Genomic DNA, 21,129 nt, shown 5'->3' with positions numbered 1-21,129 from the left:
CGCCGCCCTAGAGGCAGAGGGGCTCCCAGGAACTTCGGGTCCAGAGAACCCTTCTCTGAACGGCCCACGCAGCAACCCTGAGGGGTTGCCCGACTGCTCCACTCTGGAGGCAGTCGGGGGACGTTTTTCGGAGCACCTAGCGGCATGGGAGTCCATAACATCAGACCGCTGGGTTCTCCAGATCATATCCAGAGGATACCGCATCCCCTTTCGTCACTTGCCAAAATTGAAGTCCCTCCCCGACGTTCCACCCGGTCAACGGGAGGCCGCTTTGGCAGAAATTGGCCATCTGCTAAAGAAAAGAGCCATCCAGCCCGTCCCCCCCAGACCAGATCGGATCAGGGTTCTACTCCAGGTTCTTTTTAGTGCCAAAAGACGGGGGATCTAAGACCAATTTTAGACCTTTCTCTCTTGAACCTGGCAGTTCCCAAGGAGAAGTTCCGAATGGTCACTCTGCAATCTATTCTCCCCCTTCTGGGAGAAAATCACTGGATGTGCTCCATAGACCTCAAGGATGCGTACTACCATATACTAATGGACAGGCGCTGCTTCCGGCTGGGAGCCAGTCACTACCAGTTCCGGGTCCTTCCCTTTGGTCTCACCACAGCCCCCCAGGGTGTTCACCAAAGTATTAGCAGTGGTAGCGGCCCACCTGAGGCTTCAGGGGGTGCAGGTCTTTCCCTACCTGGACGACTGGCTCCTTTCCACCCCAACAAGGCATCTACTATTATTGGCGCGAGACTCCTTTCTCCATCTTGCTCCCAGTCTGGGCATCACTATAAATACAAAAAAATCCAACCTAGCACCCACACAGTTCATAGATTTTATAGGGGCCAGGTTAGACACAAGGAGTTTAAAGGCCTTCCTCACTGCGGACAGAGTTCAAAATCTGCAGCTCCAGGTGCGGGCCATTCTCCGCTCAAGTTCAGTTCCGGCGGAGTTGGTCCTGAGGCCTCTAGGGTCCATGGCGTCTGCTATAGCTCTTCTTCCTCTCGCCAGGTTCAATATGCGCATCCTCCAGTGGACACTCTTAGTACAGTGGTCGTACCTTGCTCTTCCTATGCATCATCCCATTGCGATCAGCAAGGCTTGCAAGCGGTCCATCCTGTGGTGGCTTCACTCTCCAGATCTCCACGGAGGCCGCCCATTTTGTGCTTCTCCCCCTCTCGCCACGGTGACCACGGATGCCTCCCGCCTCGGGTGGGGGGGCATTTTGCAGGCCGGACCGTCCAAGGCACGTGGAACGATTCAGAGACCTTACTGCATATCAACGTTCTAGGGATGAGAGCAGTGCTCTTAGCGTTGCTAGCACTTCAGGACTTTCTTCCCTTGGGAACAATTGCGATTCAATCGGACAACATGTCGGTTGTCTGGTATATCAACAAGCAAGGAGGAACCAGGTCTTACCCTCTTTGTCGAGAAGCCATGAGAGATTGGGAATGGGCAATCTCCACCAACCGCTTTCTCATAGCAACGCACATTCCGGGTCGGTCCAACATCCTGGCGGACAAGCTCAGTCGCACCATTCTCACCCCTTACGAGTGGTCTCTCAATACTCAAGTAGCGGAACGCATATTCGCACGGTGGGGAACTCCTTCTTGCAATCTTTTTGCCTCTCCCTCAAACACCAAGTGCGACAGTTTTTTCGCTCTGATACCTCCTCCAGGAGGTTCCCCAAGAGACGCTCTGGTGCATGCTTGGCCACCCAGTCTTCTGTATGCTTATCCCCCCTTGCCTCTGATGCTCCAAGTTCTTCAGAAAGCCTCTCGGGTGGGGTGCAGAATGATTCTCATTGCTCCGTTTTGGCCTCGACAGATCTGGTTCCCCTTCCTAAGGTCTCACTCGGTGAATCCTCCTTGGATTCTAGATCCCATTCCGGATCTGATGTCTCATCCATCCCGCTTATCTCCTCCGAACCTGGACAACCTGAAGCTGACCGCTTGGCTGCTCCAGTTCCACTCTTGATCAGGACTCCCGGTATTTCGTCCCCTGTTAAGGCGATCCTGGTGGCAGCTCATAAACCATCCACTAGAAAAGTCTACCGTAGCAAGTGGAAACGGTTTTCTTTGTGGGCGGAGCGGCAAGGCCTGAACCCCTTCACAGTTCCTCTCCCTTTAGTGCTTGATTTCTTAACCACTCTTTTTAACGATGGTGCCAGCAGTTCCACGGTCAAAGTACAACTTGCGGCAATTTCACATTATCACATTGGTCATGACTCCAATCCACTCATGTCGGCCAAGTTGTGTAAAATTTTCCTTAATGGTACTTTCCTTCTCAGGCCCCCTGTAAAACAAGCGGTTCCTCCCTGGGACCTTTCCTTAGTTCTCCAGGCCTTGACCGCCCCCCCCCCCTTCGAACCGGCGGCTACGGTAGATCTCAAATTCTTGTCGTTCAAGACTGCCTTCTTAGTAGCCATTACTTCGGCCAAGAGAGTTTCAGAGCTCCAAGCATTATCAGCTAAACCTCCTTACTTGGTCTTTCATCCGGACCGTGTTTACCTCAGGACCAACCCGTCCTTTCTTCCTAAAGTAGCTTCTGAAGCAAACATTAATCAATCCATTAACCTCCCTGTTTTCTTTCCTAAATATGAAAACAAAGGTGAATACAAGCTTCACTCCTTAGATATTCACAGGCAACTTAGATTTTATCTAAACAGGACGGCTGGTCATAGGCAATCCGACCAGTTGTTCATTTCCTTTGCTAAATTTAATTTGGGCAAGCCAATTTCTAAAGTCTCACTGTCTCGCTGGATTTCACAATGTATCTTATTGGCTTATCAAGCTTCAGGAAGGCCCGCACCGGAGGGTGTACCGCCCATTCAACCCGGTCAGTCTCTACCTCGGCAGCCTTTAAGGCTAGGATTCCTCTAGATGATATTTGTGCAGCAGCCACGTGGGCTTCATCTCATACTTTTATTTCCCATTACAAGTTGGATCTTGCATCTAGGGGTAGAGCATCCTTTGGCTCCGCGGTGCTCCGGAATATCCTTCCATGATGGCCGCCCAAGATTCAGGTAGCTGGGGACTCTGTCCCACAGGTTGCAGACAAATGAATCTCCTACTTCAGATTTAGAAGTTATGTACTCACCATAACGTTCCATCTGAGTAGGTGTATTCATTTGTCTGCAACCATCCCGCCCTCCTATCCCCCTGGCCTTTCAGTTTCCTGCATATGTTCTGTTACCCTTTTTCAGGGTGTTCTTGCTTTTGGCAAACTCGATCTGAGGTCATGAGAGTAGAGCAGGGCATTAGGGGTGAGGGGAGGAGCTGAGAGCTTGGATCCATAGCTGGTAAACCATGCCGGTTCGGATCCGATATCGGATCCATAACCCACAGGTTGCAGACAAATGAATACACCTACTCAGATGGAACGTTATGGTGAGTACATAACTTCTAATTTCCTCTGTCTCCACCATTGGAGTTGCACCACTCCATGTGTCCTTGAGGATACCCCCCTCTCCCAACTTCTTTGGGCTATGTCCCTTCACTCTTCTCCTCCCTGCTTGGCTCCTGCAGTGACGGTGTCACTAATCAAACCCAGGAAGCCTGGGTCACAGTAAGGGCTGCATCCCTCTGTGCCATAGTGCCAGGTGCCTCACTACTTTAACTTACTTTTGATGATGTGAAAATTGTTTTGATGTACGCAACCACTGAGGGAGAATGTGATAATCTGCTAGAGCTAGGACGTTAGATAGATGCATCAAGGTCCAAAAAGCAGAAATTCGGTGTCAAAAAGGAAACACTATTGTTTCATCTATGTAACTGTTAGTTTTTCTAAATTACAGGAAATAACTGTGACCAGTGATGGCAACATGGAAGGCACACCTAATGCAGCCCAGGTAAGTTTTATTTACTGCATGTACAGTTCTGTATTCATTCTGCATTTTCTTCAGTGCAGCAGTAAGGTTTTAAGTTGTGTGTGTATTTGAGTGTATTTTTATCTGTATGTCCCACAAAGATGGGTGATAACCTTTCTTTAATTCTGTAATGTGTGCTCTTCATACTGCTCAGCCTTTAGTCTTTGAACAGCATGTTGACTTGACTTTTCACCTATGCTTTGTATTTTCTTAAGACCTATATGTGTGTGTGTGTGTGTGTGTGTGTGTGTGTGTGTGTGTGTATATATATATATATATATATATATATATATATATATATATATATGGATCTACCTGATAACATCGACAAGTGAAAACGCCGACAAAGAGATCACCTACACCACAAAACTGAAAGTTCAAAACCTGACAGTCAACAAAACAAATTCCTTTTCCGAAAAACACATACACAACACAAGCACACCAAAAACCTTACAATCCTACACTAAACCTTACATGCACAACTATCTGTGCATTAACCTTAACCCAAACGCTAACCCTAAAGTCCGTCACTAATGCACACTTACCTTACCCATACCCTAAAGTCTGTCACTATTGCATACTTACACAGTCGCACCCGTTTCGCATGTCGGTGTTTTCAGCGTCGGGATTTTGAACTGTGTATTATTTCCGCTGTCGGTCTTCCAGTGTCTGTGTTGTCGTTGTCGGCGTTTACAGCTTTTGTTGTTCTCAGGTTGATCTATATATATATATATATATATATATATATATATATATATATATATATATAGATATATGTGTGTGTGTATATGTGTATATATATATATATATATATGTGTGTGTGTGTGTGTGTGTATATATATATATATATATATATATATATATATATATATATATATATATACACACACACGTGTGTGTGTGTGTATATATATATTTACACGCGCGTGTGTGTGTATAGAGATATATTTTGTTGCTCCAGGTTAACAAAAGCATCAGCATCAGTGCTGTGCATGTTTCATTGAAATTTTGGAGATGTTCTTCATTCCACATTGCTGCAGTCCTAACCATTGGGTAGTCCGCTGTCCAGTCGGCCCGAATACCAAAGTATATGGCTGACGTCGGTCAAGGCGCATTAGACTGATGTCAGGACGTCAGGGTACTAATGCGCATGACCGACGTCATATCCTCAGTCTTTTTTGCCGCATGGTCCGATGCAGAAGCAGTTTTGCGAGTGCAGGTTGGCGTTCTGAAATTTTCTGAAGTCGGAGTTTCAGACCGAATCAAAGTTGGCTAAGTACCCCGTTGGGAACATTTTGGTTTTCTTGCCTCAGTATTTAACCGGATGTCAGAAAAAGTGAATAACTGTATTTCTTGTGGGAAACAGATACCTCATAGGGATTACCATACTTTGTGTATACCTTGTTTAGGGCCTGAGCACGACGTTGTTGGATGCCGCTCTTGTGCTAGATTTAACAAACGCACTATTAAGAGAAGGTTAGACTGTGCCAGGTTAGTGTTTGGGAAGCATTGTAATTATAAAATGCCGTCGGATGCTCCGACGCCCGCTTCGTCCAAAAAGCGCAAGGACAAAGCAGCAAAGCCTAGGGTTGAAGAACCGGCAGTCCCGGACGTCGGTTCTTTAGAAGGTTTAGTGGAGCCAGAAGTTTTGCCAGGAGTTTCTGGGGAGTCTCAGGCAGAGACTTTACTGTTACAGGATGTGCCCTCTCAGGAGGTAGGCCAGGCTGAGGGGGCTTCTCAGGTAACTGTTCTTCCCTCTCTTCCTAAGGTAGTTAGAGCCTCTCCTTCTGTTTCCAAGACTTCTTTGAGAGGTAGGCCAAGTTTAGTGGGGGCTTCTCTTAGCACTTCGGGTTCTGTGCCTAAGAAACATATGCTTAAAATGGCAGAGGATTTGATTACTATGATTAGAGGTTCTATGCCCCCTCCTGATAAGAGGCCTAGGGTGGAGCCTGAGTTTGAGAGTTTTGAACAGTGTTCAGAGGCTTCTGAGTCTTCGGCTGAAGACTTGCAGGAGTTTCCTCATTATTCTGATTCTGATGTGGATGATTCCACTCCTTCAGCTTCCCCTCCTGAGGATTTTTCATTTTCAGAGACTCTGCATTCCATGAGGGAGCATTTTAAATGGGAAGGCCAAGATTTCTCTGATTCCAGGAAGAGGCTTAGGGAATTTTGTTTTACCCCAGCATAGGCCCTTAGCTATACCTCCTGTGTTGAATGTGGTGGAAGATGTTTTGCAGAGGCTTCCCTGAACCCTGATTCTTTGCCTCCTGCCCCTGTTAAACCTGATAGGTACTATAGGGTGCCTGAAGCTCATAAGTATCTTTTAAGAGTCCTAGGGCAGACCCAGAAATTGTTTCTCAGGGGCCTAAGGGTGTTAAGGCCTCGGTTGTTAAAAATCCTGTTCCCTCTGATAAAGAGGCAAGGGCTTTGGATAGATGGGGAAAGAAAGTGTATACTTCTTCCACTTTAGCCATGAGGGCGTTGAATTGTCAGTTTCACATGCTAAAATATCAAAATTATCTCCTTTCACAATTGAAATCTAAGGTGGATGCTCTGGCGGAAGGTATTGAGTGTAAAGAGTTGCTGGATTTAGTTCATGTGTCTGAACAAGTGGGTAAGCATTCTTTGCAATGTGGTTTTGATGCTGTGCAGGCCTCCTCGAGGGTGGCTGCCACTGGTTCTGTTCTTCGCAGGCACGCTTGGTTGAGGGATCAGAATTTAGCTGAGCATGTTAAGACAAGGATTTTGGATGCTCCTTTACAGTCTGATGTGTTGTTTGGTTCGCCTGTGGAAGCAGTTTTAAAGAAAATGGAGGACAAGGCTAAATCTATGCAGACTGTTAAAGATTTTTGCAGGTGCAGCCTCCAAAGTTTAGCAGAAATTGGCCTACTAAGGGATGGACATATCCTGCTTATGATTCCCAGTCTAGGGGTAGGTCTAGGCGTGGTAGGGGCAGAGCTCAAGGTTCTTTTAGGCCTAGAACAGGGAGTTCTCCTGCTCAGACTTCTGGTGAGGGCAGGGGTCAGTCCTTTCGTAAACAGACCCAATGACCTGCCTTTTCAGCTGCCAGTTCATTCTCGTCTGGCAGCTCCTTTGGGAGGAAGACTGTCTCTTTTCAAAGAAAATTGGGATTTAATTACTCAAGACAGATGGGTTTTGGATATCATTCACCACGGTTACAGGTTTTATTTCCATACCTTGCCCCTTTCAAAGGCATGCCAGACGTTCCTCCTCCACAAAGGAAAGAGGCTCACAAGCAAATTTCTCTGTTACTCCAAATAGGGGCCATTCAGCCAGTCCCTATACCAGAAAGGGGCCTAGGATTTTATTCTCGCCTGTTCCTAGTACCAAAGAAGGGGAACACGTGGAGACCAATTTTGGATTTATCTATCCTCAACACTTATCTGGACATTCCCAAGTTCAAAATGTTGTCGTTACAACAGCTTTTACCTCTGCTGGGCAAAGATCACTGGATGGTAACTTTAGATCTCAAGGAAGCTTACCTTCATGTGCCTATAAGACTAAGTTGCAGAAAGTATCTGCGTTTTCGAGCTGGAAATTCTCATTATCAGTTCTCTGCATTGCCCTTTGGCTTATCTACTGCCCAGAGTATTCACAAAGGTTCTGGCTCCAGTGATAGCTTACTTCAGGCTAAAAGGAATTCAAATCTATCCTTATTTGGACGACTGCCTGATTCTGGCTCAAGAAAAGGAAGACCTTCTACAGCATTTGGAATATGTCATAGCAGTGCTAAGATGCCTAGGGTATTCTGTGAGCGAAATAAAGTCCAGTCTAGTACCCTCTCAAGACATGTGCTTTCTGGGTGTGAGACTGAATACAGCAGCCCAGATGGCCTTTTTAACCCCGGACAAACAAAAGAATCTTTCCAGTTACTTCCATCAATTATCTCTTCAGTCCGGGCTGACTGCAAGGACAGTCCTTCAAGCCTTAGGGTTCATGGCATCTTGTATTCTGGTGCTTCCCAATGCCAAACTGCATATGAGGAAGCTGCAATGGTATCTCAAAAATGTATGGACACAGCACTGCCAGGATTTGGACACTGTCATTCAAATAATACCTTGCATTCACAAAGAATTTTTGTGGTGGGCTCAGGAATGTCACCTAAACAAGGGACTCTCTGTGACCCGGCCAGAGGCGAGTCAGATTTTAACGACAGATGCCTCGGACATTGCTTGGGGAGCTCATCTAAATGGAAAGTGGATACAAGACAAGTGGCCTGCCAGACTTCAGCATCTACATATCAACATGAAGGAGATGTTAGCAGTCCAGTTTGCATTAATGGCTTTCAAGGAGTTACTTCTTCCAGGGCAGGTGTTGATTCTAACAGACAACACAACTGTCATGTGGTACATCAACAAACAAGGGGGAACACATTCTTATCCTCTATGCAGGCAAGCAATGATTTTATGGGAAACTGCGCTCAGCTTGCAACTAACTCTACAGGCAAGGTTTCTGCCGGGAGCACAGAACTCCTTAGCAGATGTATTAAGCAGACAAATCATGGATCCCCACGAGTGGAAACTGGATCTTCATGTATTTCAGAAATTGACAGTGTCATGGGGAACTCCAGACATAGATCTGTTCGCTTCTCCACTAAACCACCAGCTGCCAAAGTTTTGCACAAAGGGGTTTCATCACACAGCTTGGAAAGTGGATGGTCTTTCTTTCAGTTGGAAAAATCTTCATGTGTATGCCTTTCCACCTCTGCCTCTTCTTCCAAAGGTGCTCCTAAAGGTCAGACAAGACAAGCCAAGGATGATTTTAATAGCTCCAGATTGGCCTCGGCAACACTGGTACCCACTACTAAGGAGTCTGGTAAGGAAGCCTCCATGGCCTTTGCCTTTGATTCCACATCTGTTATCTCAGAAGGACGGTCACCTGCTCAATGTCAAGCTTCACTCTCTTCATCTAACAGCCTGGCATATTCTGTTCTGAAGCACAGCAGGTCTCAACTTCCTCAACAAGTTTTAAATGTGATTATGGAAGCCAGAAGACCTAGTACAAGGAAGGTGTATGCAGAAAAATGGAAGAGATTTTTATTTTGGAGTGCAGCAAAGAATTTGGAGATTTCTGAGCCTAATTTGAGTGTGGCTCTTCAATATCTTACTGAGTTATTGGACAAAGGTTTGTCCTTCTCTTCCATTAAGATTCATGCTGCAGCAATTTCAGCTCACTATGATTGTGACCCACCTTTGTTTTCGCATCCTTTGTTCAAGCAGTTTCTTAGAGGGGCAAAGAATATAAGACCCCCACGTAGAGCTCCTACTCCTGCTTGGGATCTCAATTTTGTGTTGGAAAAACTTACTCTACAACCTTTTGAGCCTGCGGCTACTGCTGAATTGAAATACTTGTCATGGAAGACTGCTTTTTGTTGGCTATTACTTCTGCAAGAAGGGTTTCTGAGTTGCAGGCCCTTATGGCAGTAGAGCCCTTTTGATTTTCCATAAGGATAGGGTATCATTACGTACTAATCCTTCCTTTATGCCTAAGGTGGTTTCTAGTGTGGCTTTAAACCAAACTATTCATTTGCCTACCTTCTATGCAGATCCCCAAAATAAGGGGAAAAGATTTTGCACACTTTAGATGTACATAGGCAGTTGCGTTATTATTTAAGCAGGACTAAGGATTTCAGGCAGTCTCAGCAGTTGTTTGTTTCTTTTGCTTTGAGTTCTCAGGGCAAGCCTGTGTCTAAGCAAACTATTTCTAAGTGGATTGGGTTTTGCATTTCATTTTGTTATTCCCATCATGGCAAGGAGATTCCAGCTGGGATTAGGCCTCATTCCACTAGGGCTACTGCCACTTCAACAGCATTTCTAAGGGGGGTGGCAACTAAGGATATTTTGGAGGCAGCTACTTGGAGTTTCAGTGCATACTTTCTCTAAGCATTACCATCTTCCTCTCTACTCTAAATCTAGGGCTGGTTTTGCCACAGCTATTTTGCAAGGCATGTTGACAGCTCCTGCTTCCTTATGATTTGCCAGCCTCCCTTAACTCTGCTTTGGGATTCTACCCAATGGTTAGGACTGCAGCAATGTGGAATGAAGAACATAGTACAGTTTTGTACCTACCATAAATGTAGATGTTCGAGGATCCACATTGCTGCAGTCCAATTTACCCTCCCTCCTTCCCCTCTGTGTTTAGGGGTGTTGGTGTGGGTTAGGTTATACTCTTGTACATTTGTATATATTGTATATATGTTTGGTGCAGGGTTTTTTGGTTTTTTGGTTTGGGCCTTGTTTTTTTAGGGTCTTCTGACATCTGGGGCAAGAAAAGACTGAGGATATGACGTCGGTCATGCGCATTAGTACCCTGACGTCCTGACATCAGTCTAATGCGCCTTGACCGACGTCAGCCATATACTTTGGTATTCGGGCCGACTGGACAGCGGACTACCCAATGGTTAGGACTGCAGCAATGTGGATCCTCGAACATCTACATTTATGGTAGGTACAAAACTGTACTTTCTTACTCGGTGAACAACTTTTAGTATTTCCTCTTCTGGTATTACAAACTTTGCACAATTTAGAATCTTTCTGTGACTCTCGCTTATTTTATTTTATTTTTTTGGGGGGGGGGGTTGCATGCCTCTGGCCAGAGCATTGTATTATGACTGATTTTGTGGATCATGGAAGTACTCTCAGCCCTGGCACTCACCACTTGCTCATTTAAGGGGAGGATATATGTGGTGCAGAATAGTTCATTATCCATGGAAGTTTGCCATAATGTATCCACCTTTCAGTCTGGCTTCCATAGCTTTCAGATATCCTGACTACTTCCCTGTCCCAAGACATCATATATCACATGTTTAAAAAGGAAAGCAATTTCTGTCCCAACACATTTATGTTAAATTACACATATTCAACAATAAGTGAGTTTCACATCAATATGACATCTGTTTAATCTTGCCATAGTCAGTTATGCTTGTTTTTTAACTCTGTGTGATTTTTGGTTATGTCCACCTGTATGCTTTCAAAGTTGTACAAACAGGTGTTTATCTGTGTAATTGTCATATTATAAAATTTTCTGGACTGTTGCTTTGGACCAAGGTTGTAACTGAAAAGGGAGAATGTGATAATCCGTTAAAGCCATAACTTTGATTTTCTGCTTCAGGCAGCTTTCTGATTTTAAAAAAGTGAACTCAGACAATCAGTCAAGTCAGTAAATAAAAGGGAGAGTAGTTCATGTTGCATTTTAATTTTTTTATTATTATAAAAAGCAGTTGGTCATCACATGACTTCCAAAGTGGTAAGTACCAAATTGGGAGATTTTCCTGTTCAATTGAACGTAGACTGCAAATATTTGTGAGGCTTTCAGTTTAGATTGAGGATCCCTGGTTTCCAGAACCCATAATGTAACCAGACGTCATGTGAAGATGCAGAGAAGTGATCATTGCATAGTTAACTGTAGTGTGGCATCCTTGTTCTTACGCTGTATGCCAAGCGCAATAAACTTTAGTAGGATTGTATTTGTAGTGCATGGTATGCTATGATGGTTATAAAATCAAGAAAAATATAAACTTAAGTGCTTCCCTATCTCTTAACAGCACTTGAGTGTCATTAAGAAGCTTTTATTAAGCACCCTAAGTGCTATTAAGTTTGAGTCTTGCACTATGGTAGCACTTAAGTTTCTTTTTCCTGATTTCAGAACTTAATCATGACACTCCATGCACTACAAATAAATTTATAGTAAAGTTTATTGTACTTGGTATGCAGTGTAATGACACAGATGTCACACTGTAGTAAACAGCTGTCTGCTATGGAATAATCACTTAAGTGCATCTTCATCTTCACAGATGTGCCAATTCTTCCAAGAATTTTCTTTCTAGCACTGATTCCTTGTGGTATAACATACTTAACTCACTGTACAGTAGGTCTGCCATTGAGGTGATTAAAACATCTGTAGTTTTCTCCCCAAAAGTGATCAGTCAGTCCATTGGTAGACATGATTTATTAGTTTTGCAAATGTTTTGTTACACTGTGTCAAGCACTATGCATTGTACTAATGTTCTTCTGTTCCATCTTATTTTTCTCACCTTTCACTTGAATATAGATGTTTACTAACCGATTTATTGTTTGAGTAAATGTTCTGCATTCTGGTTACTTTGTAAAAAGTTTAAAAAAAGAAATAAAATGATTCAGACTACAAAAAACATGCCAGCACTCTACAAACTGTTTCTCCCCTCTGATGCATTTTCAGAAGGTGGAGCCAGGTGATAGTAGGTAATCGAATAGCTGGACATTGTACAGTAAAGCAACACTAGTTTATTACACTTAGTAAATATAGGTCCACTGAAGTAACTAAAGTAAAAACTACGTATTTTACAATAAGAAAGTCAACTTTACAAGATGAGTGCATGCTTATAACAAAAAGAAGTGGTAAAAATAAACAAAAAACCTTTGCACTTGATCATTAAAAGCAAGTCACATGACAGTCATTAAAAACACATATTGATCACTGCTGCAGAAGCCTTAGCTGTATTGGTTATATCCTGCCAAGGATATAACAGTCGTCTAGTTTCCAAAGCTTCAGGGCACTTTCGATGCACCCAAACTGTCAAGCAGATCGAGCTGAGACAACTAAAATACAAGTTTGGAGACAGTCCTTCATAGCTTCGTCGCCAAAGAGTATGCTTCTCTGAGGCTTTTGAAGATAGACTGTCAGCTTGCACTTTCCTTTGCTGGGCAGAAACATTCACTTTGGGAGTAAGATGTTCCATTTTCTTAATTCTGTTGCTGTTTTATTTCTTTCTTACTCAAGAAAGTTATGTTAATGCTAGGAGTGTTTTATTTTAACCGATTGTCTTGTGACTGCAGTGTACTTTTAAATAGAGCAATCGTTTTGTTCCTGTCACTTTAAAAGTAGTGTAAAGTAACTTAAACAATTTCTCCACAGAAGTTTTATTTATTTATTTTTCTTTTCTTGGGCTGGCATAGTGTTTTAAAGTGCTTTTTACTGCCCCCCCCAACCCAACAGAAACGTAACTTTTGCGGACTGGTACATTTTCAACTTGTCCATGGAACAGAGTACCAGTCCCACAGTCGACCCTTCTTCCAGCAACAAAAAAAAAAAATAAATAAGCAAACAGCGTTTGATGTCACAGCAGGGTAGCGATTTGCCTCAGTCACAGGTGGGTGACTCTCTTGTGGCCATTTTAGCTCCTCGGACCACTCATCTTTTACCCCAGATCCCTCTTGCTGGTAGCACTTACAGAAACTGCGGACAGGGAGATTATCCACGTCCTCTGCGGCTGTTGGGGTCTCCCAGTGAGCAAGAGAGGCCACTGTAGTTGGTCCTGGGAGAGAGAACAGGGAAGGTTTCCCTGTTGTGCCAGAATGCTGTGCCTACCTCATGGGAAGCAGCTGATGCCATTAGTCACAGATTTGCCTGATTTTGCTGTAAAAAAGAAATAGAAAAAAACGTATATCTGCTCTCCCTCAAATTTCTTTGGATAGGAGTAGGTTATTGGGTTTGGCACAGGGTTTGATTCAAGCTGCTGATCTTTCTCGTAAAGTGTTCTTGTGAATGAATGGGGATACTTATTTTCCTGAAGAGATTCAAGATTCTGAGTCTGAACACGAAGATGCAGGGACAAGTGCAGGGCTTATTCCTCAGATTTCTTATTCAGACTCTGAGGAGAGCACAGTTTCTTATTGTTCTTATAAGGGCTTCTCCTTCTCTGAAACTTGCTAGAATGTGCCAGTGTTTTCATTGGGAAAACCAGAACTTTCTCAGTCTCTCAGAAAATACTGAGTGTTATTACAGCAGGATTTTCCAGAACCAACACCCATTCCTCCTGCTGTGCCTGCTTTAGAGGATGTGTGTGTCACTGCCCCTAGTTATGCTGAGTCAGCCAACTGCTCCCTAAAAAGGTGGATAGGATGTGTAAAGTTCCTCATACTTATAAATTGTTATACACTATTCCCAGACCAGACCCGGCAGCTGTACCTTTAGTTGATCCCATTGTTGCTAAGTACTTAATTCCAATCCTACTCTGTTTGATAAGGATGGGAAAATTATTGATAGTTAAGGGGGAAAAGTGAGTAGTTCTGCAAATTTGATTTTCAGAACTTTAGAAGTTATGGTCATATGTTAGTTTATTCTGACAAATTGTGAAAATAGGAGGAAATCTTTTATCTGCAGTCTCTTCTTGTGAGGAAAAAAATGTTTTAAATAACTTGGTTTCTTCTACTGCACAGATCATTGCTTCCATTATGTGTATGACTCTCTTAATACTTCAGTGGCTATGGTCACTGGTACTGTTTTGAAGAAGTTTGCATGGCTGCATTCTTAGAACATTCCAGACAAGTGGGTTCTGAAAATCATTCATCAATGTTACAGATAGCAGTTGGAGGAAATTCTTCCTTTCCAGGGAGTTGTACCTCATCCTGCAGATCAAACTGGTTTGTTTCCTCCTGTTCTTCATCACATGCAGCCCCAAGGAGTGATAAAACCAGTTCCTCCTTCCCAGGTGGGGAAGGGGTTTTATTTAAGGATGTTCCTAGTGCCAAAGAAAGATAATGATTGGAGACCAGTTCTGGACATTTATTTTCTAACCCTGTTTGTGATATTGCCCAAATTTTTCACAACCGGTTACCTCATCTTCCTCTCTCAAGTTTCCTGGTAGCACTAGACTTGAAAGATGTTTTATCATTACATCCCTATTCATCCAGACTTCTGATGTTTCTTAAGGTTTTGTGTGTCTAGATCAGATTATCAGTTCTTTGCCTTATCCTTTGGACTGTCCACCGCACCAAAAGTGTTCACAACATGTTTAGCTCTGGTTATAGCTAATTGTATGCTACAGGGTGTCCACATTTTTCCATATCTAGGTGGCTTGCCTATCTTTGCAGAGTCTTTTTCAAGGGGTCAGGAATCTCTCTTTGGTGAGAAATACCTTGCACAAAATGTGATTCCGAGAGAACAATCAAAAGCCTCGACTCCCTCACATTGGATTGTGTTCGTGGGATGTTATTAATTCTCAGGTTTTCCACTCAGACTTTGATCACTGAGTGGAAATACGTCTGGAATTTAGGTCTTTGGCATCTATGATTCTTATGATACAGCTGTCAAGACTCCATGTGAGAAAGATACAGTGATATCTGAAATCTCTCTGGTCCTAGAATCAGCATTTTTTTTTATCTCTTCAGATTCCAGTGTTGGGGTATGTCAGAAGAGAAATCTTTTGGTGGAGACAGCAGATATCCTTAAAGCCGGATCTTCTCTTTTCTGCCTACTCTGAAGCAGTCAGTCACCGCAGATGCTTCAGACTTTGCTTGGGGAGCAGTTTCTGGAGGATAATAGTACAGGGGGTGTGGGACACCAGTTACAGGTGCAATCACATAAATTATCAAGGAGATGCTTTACTTGATCAAGGCATTCAACTCTCTGAACTATCTTTGGTCTCTGGGTCCTCTTCAAGTGGTTACAGACAGTAACATAGTTATGTGATACATCAAGCAAGGGGGAACTAGGTTATTACCCCCCCCCCTTTGCAGACTAGCCACTTTATGTTGGGATATAGCTTTACAGGCAATCTTACTCTGCAGACATCCTGCATTCCATCAAAGCAAAATTGCATGGCAGACAAGCTGAGCAGGAGCAGGGCAGACCCTCATGAATGATAAACAGATTGGAGATATTCCAAGATTTGATCCATCTGTGGAGAATTCCTCAAGTAGACCTCTGTGCCTCCTGTCCAAACAATCAACTGGCAAAATTGTGGTCTAGCACTCCATTCAAGAAGACCAATGCCTTTTCTTTTCTTTGGACAAGAATGTTCCTGTATGCCCTTCCAACATTTCCAGTAATGTCAAGGGTACTTCTGAAGATTCAGAAAGAATCCCCCCAAAATCATTGTGGTGACTCCCTTCTGGACCAGGCAGCTGTGGCTCTCCCTTCTTTTGGAAATGGCCAGGGACAGTTACCACAAGCTTCCTCACAGAATGGATCAACTTACAACAAGACCCAGGGGTATTTGATAAACCCTGACAACAGTCATTTCAGTTGACTGGATGAAATGGTCTTAATTCCTTTTAGGTACTTTTTTCTGAGGATGTGCAGCAGGTACTAATGGAGGCAGAAAAGCCTGCTAGTAGAAATTCCTTTAGTAGCAAATGGAAATGTTTTTCTAGGTGCCAACGACATAACCAGAACCCATTCAGGGCTGGTTGCACTCTGATGTTATAGTATTTGTGTGACTTGCTATCCTCTTGCTTTTCTTTTGCTCTATCAAGGGTCATTCAAAGGCCATTTCAGCACATCTGCCCATGGATCCTCCTCTTTCAATGCAGTCTTCTGTCAGAATTTTCTAGAAAGGCATTTTGCGCATGGGACCATCTAGAAAACAATTGGCTCCTCCTGGGGATCTTAATTTTGTATTAGAGAAGCTAACACTTGCTTTGTTTGAACCAGCTAATCTGGCTAACTTGAGGTTCTTGACAGGGAACACAGTGTTATTGATTGCACTGACCTCTGCAAGAAGGATAACTGAGTTGCAAGCTCGTTTTCCACAGGGCTAAGGTTTCTTTCTGAACTAATCCTTATAGTATCCAAAGTTAATTTTAAGTCGAACTGTCCATCTCTGTCTTTTCTTTCCTGACCCTAAAAAGGGGGAGAGGATACTCCATACCTTGGATGTCTGCAGAGAACTCTGGTACTATCTCGATGGAACCATATCTTCGGATCAGTTGTTGTCTTCTTATGAAGCTAAGAAGGGGCAATGTATATCAAAACAAGACCATTTTCAAGTGGTCGTCTAAGGCTATTACCATTTGTTAGCCTCAGCATAACAAACCTATTCCATTTAGGGTCAGGTCCCACTCTACCAGGGCTTTGGCTTCATCTATGGCTTTCTGGAAAGGGTTGTATTCTAGAAACTACTACTTGGTCATCTGTACATACTTTTACAAAGCACTGTAAGCTTGATTCCTTGTCTAGGTCTATATCACATTTCCTAGGACCATTCTCCAGGGGCTCTTGGACCCTTCTACTTCTATCTCCCAAATGTTCAGCTGTGGTGATCCACCCATATAGCTAAGGCTACTGCAGCAGTTGTCAATATGAGGAACAAAATACAGTTGTGCAAGTTGAATTTACCATAAGAGTAGATGTTGGCATAATCACTGCTGCAGTGACTGTACTCCCATCCTCCATCCCACTTGTTTTTGGTACTTTTTTATGTCAGGGCATATACATTTATTTTTTGTTCCTAGCATTGTCCTTTCAGGGCTTATCCTCCCTCTCTCTGTTGGCAGGAAAACTGTTAAGAGTTTCATCCTCATCTTGTCAGTTAGTCAGCTCAACTCGAACTGCTTGACACTTTGGGTTCATAGAAGGAGCCCTGAAGCTTTGCAAGCTGGATCGCCATTATATCCTTGGCAGGATATAACCCATATAGCTAAGGCTACTGCAGCATTTAAGCTACTGCAGCAGTTATCATTCGAGCATCTGCTGTTATGGTAAGTTCAACTTGCACAACTGTGTTTTCAGCTTGTCTGGCAGCTGAGGATTAAATTTCTTTTCTCTTATGTTTATAGTAGGGCAATAAAAAGCCAGAGCACTGGTTTCCTCGAGGCTAAAAGTTAGTTTTCTGCAAGCATGCAAGTTGTTTTTTGTTTTTCACATCTGGGAGGGGAATGAAAAAAAAAAAAACATACACCAGTTAGCTTAAGTAGAAATACAAGCAAATAGCATGCATCTTAGCATGGATGACCTCAGTGCTAGGTTAATTAAGGCCTGTGTTTATATCTGTCTGTCTGGGGTATTTGTCCCTCTTAGGAGGGTTAAACATCAGTATTCTATTCTCATGTTGCAGTATTCTCACATGTGGGATACTCTGTCTCAGGCGACCTGAACATCAGGCTCCTCTACCAAAGCTTAAGCCTGGTTGCTGTCAACTGCGTGGGATGTCACACACACAGCCATAAACCGTGGACCATAAATGTGATGTCCGTGCACAGACCTCATAACTTCTCTGCCGCAGTCGAACATCTGCTTGCTCGTTCCACTTCGCACTTCGGAAGATGATACAGATAAGTACCCTGTTGGGGAATCTTTATTTTTGTTATAGGCTTAGGTTGCTGTTGCTCTCTTATTAGCCGATGTCATCTAGGAAGGGAAAATTTAAGTGCGGTCGGCAAAGTCTGCACAAAGATTCTCTCAAACTCTGCCTTTTTTTGCTTAGGCCAGTCCCATGACCATACGACCTGTAATATGTGTAAGTCGTTTATCCCTAAGACCCTACGCAGTCGTTTGGCAGCCCATAAATTATTTGTAGTGAACCAACGTCTTAAACGCTTGGCCCTAGGCATGGATACTGAACCGGCCGCCAAAAAAGAAGGCAAAAGTTTCAAGGCCTGCTACTGCTGTGTCTCCATTGGACGTTTCACTTGCTACCAGTCTAGGAGCTGAGGGACGTCCAGAAGAATAGGCGATTTTGGCGGATACCATGTCGGAAGCTGCCCTAACCTCTCCGGTTGGCACATCCACAGAGGTTTCTGTAATGTCAGCATCCGCCAACATCTAGGGGGAACCAGGCTTGACCAGATGGCCACCTTTGATTTCAGAACAGGGCTCCTCAGCCACAGGCCCGACGAGTGACTCTAGGCCTTCAGCTTCTCAAACAATTTCCAAGTCGTCGTCTCTGAAGAGAAAACAAAAAAACTGGGCATTTGTCTACCCACTGGAAAACCAGCCAGACTGAAAAACTTTCTACCAGTCCCTTGTTCAGGCCTTTATGGCCCTCAGGCCCACAGTCCCACATACTCCTGCTTTGCCTACCCTCAGCTCTAGGCCTGCCTCTGCCAGCTCCACCCCCCTTCCTCAGACTCAGGAGGAAGACTCTTCCTCCTCCTCTAAGTCGCTCACTTACACTTCTCAGCTGGCCTCTACCCTAGAGGACTGTTCTCCAGATGACAACTGTTTGGAAGGAGACTCCCCACCTGAAGATATCACCTTTGGGGAGACTATCTCCAGAGTGAGAGAATATTTCAAGTGCAATGCCACACAAATGACTGCGGTACAAAAAAGTACTTTGAGCTCCTCCAGATGGAGTCCCCCTCTCCCTCTGCTATTCCCCCTGTGATTCCAGCTTACCTGGATGCCTTTGCTTCTGCTTCCAGAACCCCAGAGTCCCAACCACCAGCCCCTAAAAGGCCAGATAAGTTCTATAAAGTCTCTGATGATCAAAACTACCTTATCAAACCACCCATGGCAGACCCTGCTGTCATTGCAGTGGCACCAGACAAGCAATCCAGGCAGATTCTTCCTCTTCCCTCCTCCTGTCAGACAAAGACAGTAAGTGATGGACAGACTGGGAAAAAAGATCTACACTTTATCCACCCTGACCTTTAGGGCAATTAATTACCAGACACGCATGGTAAAGTATGCTCTAGATCTAGTCTCCCAGGCAACTACATTGCTCTCTTCCCTGCCCGACTCCCCTACTAAGTCCCAGGTTGCTTCTAAGCTTTCCTTAGCAGGACAGGTTACCAGGCATTCTGCTAAATGCAGCTACGATGCTGCTGAAGCCTCTGCCAGATCAGCCACTTCTGCGTCTGTATTACGCAGGCACTCCTGGCTCAGACTTTCAGCCCCTCCCTAATGACTTAGGTTCATAGGTTCATACTAGGCTATCTGCCCTGGGGCATTTATAAGCCTAGCCCGATTGTGTTTGACTTACACCACCCCTTGATTTGAGTATACTGTGCCCTTTTTAAAGTTTAGTTTACTGTGCCTCTGTCTGATAGTGACACGGAAGTAATCCCCGGGACAAACCTACGATCCCCCATCCACTTATCAAGATTCTTCTTGAAGTCAGTGAGGTGCTCTGCATAACATGAATTGGAATTCTATTCCAGAGCGAAGGGAAGCCTATGGGTTATGAATCTGTCCCTCCAGCATGTTCTATTTATTTCTGTGCTGAGGTTCAAGTCCCTCGAGCGCGTGACTCTAAGGGATTTAGATTTACTGAGGTGGAGCATGTCCATTAATTCTGGGTTGGACATAGCTTTATATGTCAGGCATAGATCGCCTCGAAGATCCTGGATGCTCCCGTGGACAAAACGTTCCTCTTTGGCAAGCAGTCTGCTGAAGTATTCAAAAGTTTGCAGGAAAAAAACGAGGAACTGCAGGACCTGGAGCATTTATTAGTTTCCCCAGTTGCAAAATTCTACAAAAATGTTGCCTGCCAAACCCAGCTTTGTTAGGAGGGCACCTGCTCCTTCCACTTCTTCCTCAAAACATGGGAAAGGGGCAAGGAAACTCTCGTCCCCTAGGACTGCTTCCTCCCAATCTACCCCCAGGCAGTCCTTTCCAGATGGACTGAACAATACGCGACTGCCTACATCCTCTCCACCTTCTCTGCCTGCCTCTCTCATTGTCTCCCCTATGGCAGCATATTACCTCAGACCAATGGGTCTTATCAGTAGTGGAAAAAAGGGTATTATGACCTGGCAGGCAAAACCCATACCAAAAGGCATATCCCTCCCTTCAAAAAAATCAAATCCACCTGATTCCCCAGATCATCCAGGATTTACTATTTGGGCACCATAAAGAGGGTTCCAACAGGGCAAGAGGGTCAAGGGTTTTACTCAAGGCTCTTCCTGGTCCCAAAAAAGGAGGGTCCATGGAGGCCTATACTGGACCTGTCCCTGTTAAACCCCTTCTTGCATGTACCTTCTTTCCACATGCTGTCCCTTCAAACCCTTCTCCCACTGTTGACAGCCGGTGCCTTCATGGCCACTTTGGACTAGGAGGCATACCCCCATCCATCCAGACTTCAAGAGATTTCTGCGCTTTGCTTTATCATGCTTGCACTATCAATTTACTTCCTTGCCCTTTGGTTTGTCTATAGCACCAAGAGTCTCCACAAAGTGTCTAGCTGCAGCAGCAGTAGCCTACTGCTGAACAAAGGCCATACAGATTTACCCTTACCTGGACGACATTTTCATCCTAGCAGATGAGCCAAGTACTCTTCAGGCACACCAGCAACTTACAAGGTCTCTTCTAAGAAGTCTGGGGTTTACTCTCAACCTACTGAAGTCCTCCAGCACTCCATTCCAAGACCAGATCTTCTTGAGCTGCAGAATAAGGACAGGTTTGATGAAGGCCTTCTTCCCACAAGACGAGGTCACCTTTCTGACCAGCTTCTTCAAAGACCTTCTTCTAGTCTCCCACATCTCTGCCAGGGAATTTCTCCATCTTCTGGGCTTCATGGCAGCTATTCTTCCTACGCTGCCCCTTGCCAGGTTGCA

General features: G+C 44.2%; 1 protein-coding gene across 1 annotated transcript in view; it reads left to right on the top strand.

Moving 5' to 3' along the window:
• Positions 1-21,129, top strand: part of SETD2 (SET domain containing 2, histone lysine methyltransferase) — a 3,532,865-nt gene that overhangs the window by 3,265,012 nt on the left and 246,724 nt on the right. The window contains exon 25 of the mRNA XM_044066027.1: positions 3,785-3,838. Within this exon, the coding sequence (XP_043921962.1) occupies positions 3,785-3,838 (54 nt within the window). The remainder of the gene's footprint in view (positions 1-3,784; positions 3,839-21,129) is intronic.

Source organism: Protopterus annectens, chromosome 3.part0, assembly GCF_019279795.1.
Source record: "Protopterus annectens isolate FY-2018-M chromosome 3.part0, PAN1.0, whole genome shotgun sequence".
Classification (NCBI taxonomy): domain Eukaryota; kingdom Metazoa; phylum Chordata; order Ceratodontiformes; family Protopteridae; genus Protopterus; species Protopterus annectens.
This window is presented reverse-complemented; position numbering and strand designations above follow the sequence as displayed.